General features: G+C 46.1%; 2 protein-coding genes across 2 annotated transcripts; both read right to left on the reverse strand.

Annotated features, from left to right (window-relative positions):
• Positions 1-348: 348 nt before the first annotated feature.
• Positions 349-2,345, reverse strand: zar1 (zygote arrest 1). Its single transcript, XM_023413268.2, has 4 exons — positions 1,647-2,345; positions 1,018-1,110; positions 744-818; positions 349-635 (listed from the first exon to the last, which is right to left on the reverse strand). The coding sequence occupies exons 1-4, from the start codon at positions 2,343-2,345 to the stop codon at positions 492-494; spliced, it is 1,011 nt and encodes a 336-aa protein (XP_023269036.1). The 3' UTR covers positions 349-491.
• A 723-nt stretch (positions 2,346-3,068) lies between these two features.
• slc10a4 (solute carrier family 10 member 4) lies at positions 3,069-6,045 on the reverse strand. Its single transcript, XM_023413267.2, has 3 exons — positions 5,203-6,045; positions 4,753-4,963; positions 3,069-4,220 (listed from the first exon to the last, which is right to left on the reverse strand). Exons 1-3 carry the CDS (start codon positions 5,733-5,735, stop codon positions 3,693-3,695), a joined length of 1,272 nt encoding a protein of 423 aa, XP_023269035.1. The 5' UTR covers positions 5,736-6,045; the 3' UTR covers positions 3,069-3,692.
• Between the last annotated feature and the right edge of the window lie 1,591 nt (positions 6,046-7,636).

The following is a 7,636-nucleotide window of genomic DNA, read 5'->3' on the forward strand; positions in this document are numbered from 1 at the left end:
CCCACAATCACTGAGGCCTTTGTACAGACAGATGCTTGATTAGAGCAGCAGACATGAATAGTAGTCTGGTTCTTAATGGCTCCACTTGGCTTCTGAGTGCAGGTGCAACAGCAGTTAGTTCTCACTGACAGGGATTCAGCCTCAGTTAACCCCTGTAAAAGCAGCCATCTTAAAACTTAATCCTCAAGAGTTTAATATAGTTACACTGAATGTTTCTTTTTCCTGATGTCAGTTGCATTTCCTGTTACTGAAAACCTCAGACAGAGTGAAAACACTTGAGTGCATGGTTGGCATTTATTACATTGGGTCTTACCATTAATTTCATCAACACAAAAAACAGGCATGAAATAAAGTAGTGAAACATCAAAATGTATATTTGCTCTACATCAAAGATGTCATTATTCCATCTGTGAATATGCACTGGGCCGGAGATGCCCCCCCCCCAGGACTTGTACTGATGTATTCAAGGCAGAGTTCAGTGGAGCTGGCCCTCAGATGATGTATTTGAAGCTGAACGTGCTCTCACAGGAGAGACGCTTGCCTTTGCATCTGCCACACAAGTCCTGTCTGTGGGGCCGTTTGGGGTCGACGTGGCGTTGTGTTATTGCACAGCAACAACGTGCTTTGTTGCAAGTCTGGAGGAAAAAAAAATATAAAAATATATATTGAAAATAAATAAAGTGGGGGTTTAGTATTGACACATGGGCTGTTTTAATTTTACAGAACAAAGGGGAAATGTTTACGTGACATGTGATGTCCTCAACACGATACGGGTTGAAGTCCTTTTGGCATTTCCTACAGTACTGCTTGAAGTAAACCTGGAACACAGAACCTCAGTTAGGACAGGGCTCTTACTGTAGCGTTGACATGTTGGACCACAGTCCATTCAATATGAAAACTACATATGAACATTATTTCTGTACTGAAATGGCTTTAACACGTCATCTTGTTTGCATTTAGGGCCATTACTGTAACTGACTTCAATTACTTTTGGGTGCCTTAACTACAAGTGCTCACCTTGTTGGTGCCCTGAACGCACCACACATAGGCACTCTCCCATCGCAGATTGCATTCTCTGCAGTGATAATATCCGTACTTCTGTTCCAGAAACTGATGAGACAAAAAAGGGCAAGTCATTGTTTGTTCAGTCATGAATTTTAATTCCCAGCTTATAAGAAAACTGTTGCACATTTGATTTTTTTGCTCTGTTGATCCCGCAGAGCCCAGCTTCTTATCACATAAAATTCACCCCTTATTGAATCTGATCAAATAGCTTTAGTTCCCCCCCCCTTTTAAAAACAAACAAAACCCAAAGTGAATTAAAAACTCAAATAGTGAGTTTTTAAATCTACATCAGTATTGTAAGGCCTGGTTTACAGCTCCATATCCAGGTCATGAGTCATGCAGCTGCTTCAGGAGCATAACATCTGTAAAGGGGCTGTAACAGATTTAATGAGATAGATAGATAGATAGATAGATAGATAGATAGATAGATAGATAGATAGATAGATAGATAAAACAAAAAAGGTTTTCAGAGGAAGTCCGTTTTGACCTTAAAAAGAAGGCAGTTAACATGGCATGATAAGCTTGACTTTCCTCCATCTTGAAGTGAGCCCCTCCCCCCCTGCTCACGTGACAAAACTCACCTGGAACCGCACGCGAGCCTTGTCCTGTGAACTCTCATCGTCGCTCTTCACCTGTTTGGACTTGAGCTTGTCGCGCTGCTCCGGGAGCTTCTGGGTCTTTTCATCCTCAGCAGGCTGAGTGTGTTCGCGCCTCTTCCCCGGGGACTCGGGCGGGTCACCGGGCTGCGCCTCCCCGCAGGAGGCTTCCTTACTGTTGTTGTTGTTGTTGTTGTTGTCGTCGTCGTCCTCCACCAGGAAGGAGGTGACGCTTCTGTATGCGATAGGGGAGTACACGGCGAGGTTACGGGGGTAACGCACACCGCCCCCCGCCGCCTTGGGACTGCTGCCACTCCCGCCGCTTCCGCCGCTTCCGCCGGGCTCCTGCCTCCTTCTGCGCCGGAAGTCCCGCTTCATGGACAGGAGCGTCCGCGGACCGATGGAGCACTGCACCGAGGCGTCTCTCTTAGGGTTCACCTGCACCGCCACGTCCTTGGTGTTCGCCTTCCGGAGCCTCGGGGTGAGTTTGGGGTTGATCTGGGATAAGATGGACTTGAGCTGCGCGCGCTGGTGGTTGTTAAAGGCGTCGGTGTCCCCATAGTGATGGGACAGGTAACTTTTATACTTCCACCTGGCGTCTTTAGCTCTGGGGTATCTGCCCGTGTAGGGGTTGTAAGAGGAATAGAAATAGCTGTCGACTGGCTCGTCACCATACGTTGCCATTTTGTTCAACCAACCAACAGCTGTCAGGTGTGGCCATTTAAATAGACTGGGTTACACGCGCCCTCCATTAAGCCTGATGCTGGTCAGGTGTGGAGCTTCTCTCCTCTCATCAAAGACACCGCACACGTGACGAAGGTGTACAAGTTTCACCGCTTTTATTTTTCTTGTTACAGTTGTTTATAATATGAACAGATTTTACATTTAGTTCAGCCTGTTTAGGGAGCACAGACACTGGACTGGCCACACACACGCACACACACACGCACACACAGCTTTAACCCTTTTAAGGTACTTGCATATAAGAAAATAACCAAGTGTTTCATATCACAATGTTCAGAAAGATCTCAGCTCCTTCTGCAACGAGGCGCCTTCATTTAATTTTTCCCAAACACTGAAAAATTGAAGCCGAGTTTTTTTTTTTATTCTTCAAATCTCTAGTGAAAACAAACCTTTACTGATGTGGATGAATTTGTTTTATGCTCATGAGGCCGAGTAAACAAAAAATGGGACTGTAACTAAAGATAAAGAGATGCTGCTATTCTGCACAATACTCATATTGTTTATTTATTAATGTAAGTTTACACCTTTTTGTTCTCTGTGCACTAAAACTTCATTCATAAGTTGTTGACTTTTCACCATCTACCTGTGGACAATTAAGTTAAGATTGTTTAATTTAAAATAAGTGCAGATCTATTTGCAGACAACTCAAACAACAGTGTTCAATAAATGTTCAGCAAATGTTCCATTCAGCTATTTTGTGTCTTATTTGTTATTGTTGTTAAATTCTTGTATTTTATGAGTCTCGGGGGAATAAAAGATTTCGTCCGCCCTGCTCTCTAAATATCAGCATCGGCCACTGAAAAACTCATATCGGTCGATCATTAATGAGAAATGCCTAAAATGAAAAGTGTTGTCTGTCAATCCAACTAGAGGCCCTTCAGCTCCGCCTGTGAGTCACGTTCAAGCTCACTAGAATATGAAGAGGAAAGCGGAGAGTCGACAGAGTCCAACATCATTACAGAAACTATATTTCTATTAACAACATCGACCTCAGAGGGTTAAAGCTCTGAAACTAACTGCAGCTGATGGTGTGATGGTTAACGTCACTTTCACTTTACAACAATGTCTTCAAACATTTTGGTGTTTTTTTTTTTTTTTTTAATCAATATATTAAGACATGAATCATGTTTACGTTGAATGAATGAAGCTTATGACAGAAGCACCTTTCCTCCTCAGTCACTCTGGGTGTCGCTGACAGTGTCTCGTCTCTCCAGGTTTTTCTTTATGAACGACGGTGATCGACGTTGTGAATCCACCTGCAGATGTGACTCTGCTTTTCTTTGCACATTAAACAGGGGTCGGATCGGGAGGACAGGGGTCCAACATGATGGTGTTTGGGTCACTCACTGTCACAGCACCGTAAGATGAGTCAAAGTCCTCATCATCATTAAACCTTTGATATGTTATGTCTGTGTCCTCGCCGTCCCCCATTCGCTCCGGTTTGTGCAGGACCTCCTTCCTGTACATCCTGTAGGCCAGGATGAAGATGCCGGCCTCGGCCGCTTGGAACAAGGCGTACAGGAGCGGGAACATGTACATCCCTTTCACCAGCTGAGGGGGGAAGGCCAGCTTCAGGATGGCGGTGCACAGCTGCACGTTCTGGCACCCGGTCTCCAGGGAGACCGACCGGCGGCAGTTGGGCGGCAGGTCAAAGAGCACGGCCAGGCCGTAACCTGCGGCGTAGCCACACAGAGGCATCAGCACCGCCACCACGTAGACAGAGGGCGGGATGGTGGACAGCAGCTCCGGCCCCAGCATCACTCCGGTCAGGATGAAGAGCGTCAAGAGGGTGACGAGCAGAGACCACAGGGAGGCCTGGGGAGACACGGTAAACAGGATGAAGGTGATTTTCTCTTCACACGCAGCTGTTTTCTACAACGGGACACATTTTTGATTTCTTATATGTTTTTCTGGTTAAAGGGATTTTTATGTTTTGAGTTTTTCATCGTCTGAACTGAAGCACTAAAAGGAGGGAGTCACGTGTTGTCAAGACTCAAGTGATAAGGTGAAAACTGGGCTGGAACAACACAGGGCTGCACTCAGCTCCTCAGCTGCTTTAAGTTAGGTCTATTAGAGCCCCCCCCCCCCCCTCCTCCCCCCATGTGTGGCTTTTATCAGAAACGAGAGGGAGGAGCTCTTCCTGACACAGAGCCTGTGATGTCACTGTTCCTGCCGTCACCCCACCCACCCTCCGTATGGTGACAGGCACAGACAGTTACGCAGTGCGCTTTTGCGCAAAGGTGATCCTCAGCCTGTAAGCACAACACTGAATAACTTTAACTGGATTCACTGATTAAACTTATTCACAAACCGGAAAAGTAACTTTGACATTTTGCTCTTGAATTACCTTTAAAACAATGTCGGCCACGCGCGTGTAGCGATACCTCAGCAGAACTCCTAAACCGATGGGGATGAGAGTGCTGCACAGGGTCAGGATGATGGCCCCGAAGGGCATGAGGTTGACCACAGGTGTGTTGATCCAGGCCCGGCTGTAGATCCACAGACACAGCGGCATCAGCACGAGCGCCAGCAGAGTGGAGGATATGGTCATGATGATGCTGGGGAGAGGAGAGCAGACACGCGCCGTTAGAGCAGAGCAGGGTGGATCATCAGTGACCATCGGTCTCACAGAACATCTCACTGAGTAGAAGTTTAGTCAACAGTAAAGTTTTCTACTCTACACCCGCGGGTAACCTGCGGAACCTTTTACGTAAATGATAGTTGGACCTGGTGAAATGATTTTACAGCCTCATCACTGACTACATGTTGTTTCTATGGGCGAGGACAGGTGATGTACCTTAGATTCATCTCCCCGTGCACCAGCAGAGACATGATATTAGACAAGTTTCCTCCCGGGCAGCAGCCACAGAGCAGAACGGCCATCGCGGCCACTTCATCCAGGGAGAAGGCTAAAGCCAGCAGGAAGGCCACCAAGGGCATGATCACAAACTGACACACCAGCGCCAGCAGCACCCCGATGGGTCTGCGGATGTGCTCTCCCAGCTGACTGACCTCCACCGTGCAGCCCAGCCCCAGCATCGTGAAGCACAGGACAAGTCCCACAAACACATTGATTCCGTGACTGAGCGGGGAATCCCAGAAGGCGGGCATCAGGTGAGAGGATTCCGTCGGCGGAGCGGCCATAAACTCCGCTCCGGCGCCAGTCCTGAATCCGCTGCCCTCGAGAAAGATGGCACCCCGGGCCACTCCTAATCCAGCCGGGGCTCCATCCTCCGGAGAATCCACAAGTAGCTTCAGAGTGTCCGACATAAGAAAGTCCATCAAGCCAGCTCTTTGTGCGTCGCCGCCCAACAGGCTGGAGTTCTCCATGGCGCAACAGGAGGACAGAGAGTCTCCGCTGCCGGTCTGTGCCTGCAGGAGCTCGTGCGTAAAATGATTCCCCTAGTGGCGCGCTGTCACTAATGAGAAACAGCGGAGGCTCCAGTGGTCAAAGGATGTGATGGTGCCATGGCACTGGAAGTCTTAAAGCGACTCACGGAGTCAGACTGGTGCCACGGATTGGTTCCCTGACAGACGCACATCGCTGGAGGGGAGTCTGCACACGGTCTGCAGCTTCAGCACCAGAGCAACGACCAATCAATAACGCCCAGGCTGCCCTTTTATACTGAGCCCAGATCGGTTGAAGGAGAAAGGTCCTGAAGATATCAATCTAATTATTACATATTGACAGTTTCCCAGTTGGACAGTGACACCCAGCCAATCAGAAGCTGCTCTGCCCCTCGTGTTCCTGAGGGTTTGGAGAGGAGATGGTCAAAGTGACGCTGTGATGGAGAAAACTCTGCTCCTCTTTATACTTGTGCAGCAAACTGTGAAAATCTGCCTCCGCGTTTCTTTTGTCGGCCTCATGTCTCTGACATGAAGCGTGCGCGTGACGTGGCTTCATCCACATTGGTTTCCCCACACACACACATGTATGACTTATATATGTTCTTACATCAACTTGGATGTTGCCATATATGTTAACTATAAGGAAATATATTATCATCACATATATACATTCTCTGGATACATAAGTTAATAACATATATGAAATACCCATAGTTAGAATATATATAATGCATTTTTATATGGTATAACATGTTGCAAGCATAAATGTGAACAATATATATTTGATTTATGAATGTTTATTAAAACATAAATATGAAATTCTATGTTTATATATATTTTTCTTATTAATTTCTCATTAATTTTAAACATGTCTCTTCTCACTCTGGGAAAGTGTTCTGTTTATAATATCAACATACTGACCGGCTGTAGGGTGGATATATATTCATGTAACATGTCTACAGTATAAACATACATACATATTTATATGGGTTAGACATGCTGTATATGTCAATATATAAAATTAGTTTTATAGTTTTTATATAGTTGGTTTTATTTAACATGTGTTTCATATGTGCAGATTCCATGTATATAAATATATTACATTAGTGTGTCTGTATGTTCATGTTGGGTTTAATAAAAGATTAATAATGTGTTGTTGTTGCTCAGTAGTGTCACCAACGTCCAGAACTGATTGTGGACTGAGATAAAATATAATGGGACCATTTTTAATGCACTGTGGAAAAAAGTGTAGAAATCTTTGGGCAGTAGAAACAGTCTGAAACTATTGATCCATTATCCTCTAAATATATCGGAGAAGAGTCTGGCTGCTTCATTTATTGATGAGCCGCTTAAATTATAGTTGTGTTTAAACAACACATCAAGTTTCACCAAATAGAAATAATCATGCAGTTAACCCTCAGATAACTGATCCTGCTTCAGTCTAACAGACTCCACAGGACTAAGGTTCTTCTTCTTCTTCTTCTGCAGGTCGGACAGTGTAAACAGTATCTTGTCTCCTCACAGTAATATATCATCATCACATTCAGTACAGCAGCATCTCTCCTGTGTTAAAGGACCTTGCTCTGTGGGACTAGAGTGAGTGAGTGAGTGTGTGTGTGTGTGTGTGTGTGTGTGTGTGTGTGTGTGTGTGTGTGTGTGTGTGTGTGTGTGTGTGTGTGTGTGTGTGTGTGTGTGTGTGTGTGTGTGTGTGTGTGTGTGCTCAGAGGACGTGAATGCCGTGACGTCACATGTCTTCAGGGCACCGAGGCTGGAGAGGGATGGGACAGTTTGCACCAGTCAGTGACTCAGGCTGTCTCTCTCTGTCTGTCTCCTGCACGTCCTGGAGACTCACCGTGCACCCCCCCCCCCCCCCCCCCCCCCCC

The sequence above is a fragment of the Seriola lalandi genome, unplaced genomic scaffold, assembly GCF_002814215.2.
Source record: "Seriola lalandi dorsalis isolate HSWRI2012SDOR001 ecotype SW California unplaced genomic scaffold, Sedor1 jcf7180002054511, whole genome shotgun sequence".
NCBI classification, from domain to species: Eukaryota; Metazoa; Chordata; class Actinopteri; order Carangiformes; family Carangidae; genus Seriola; species Seriola lalandi.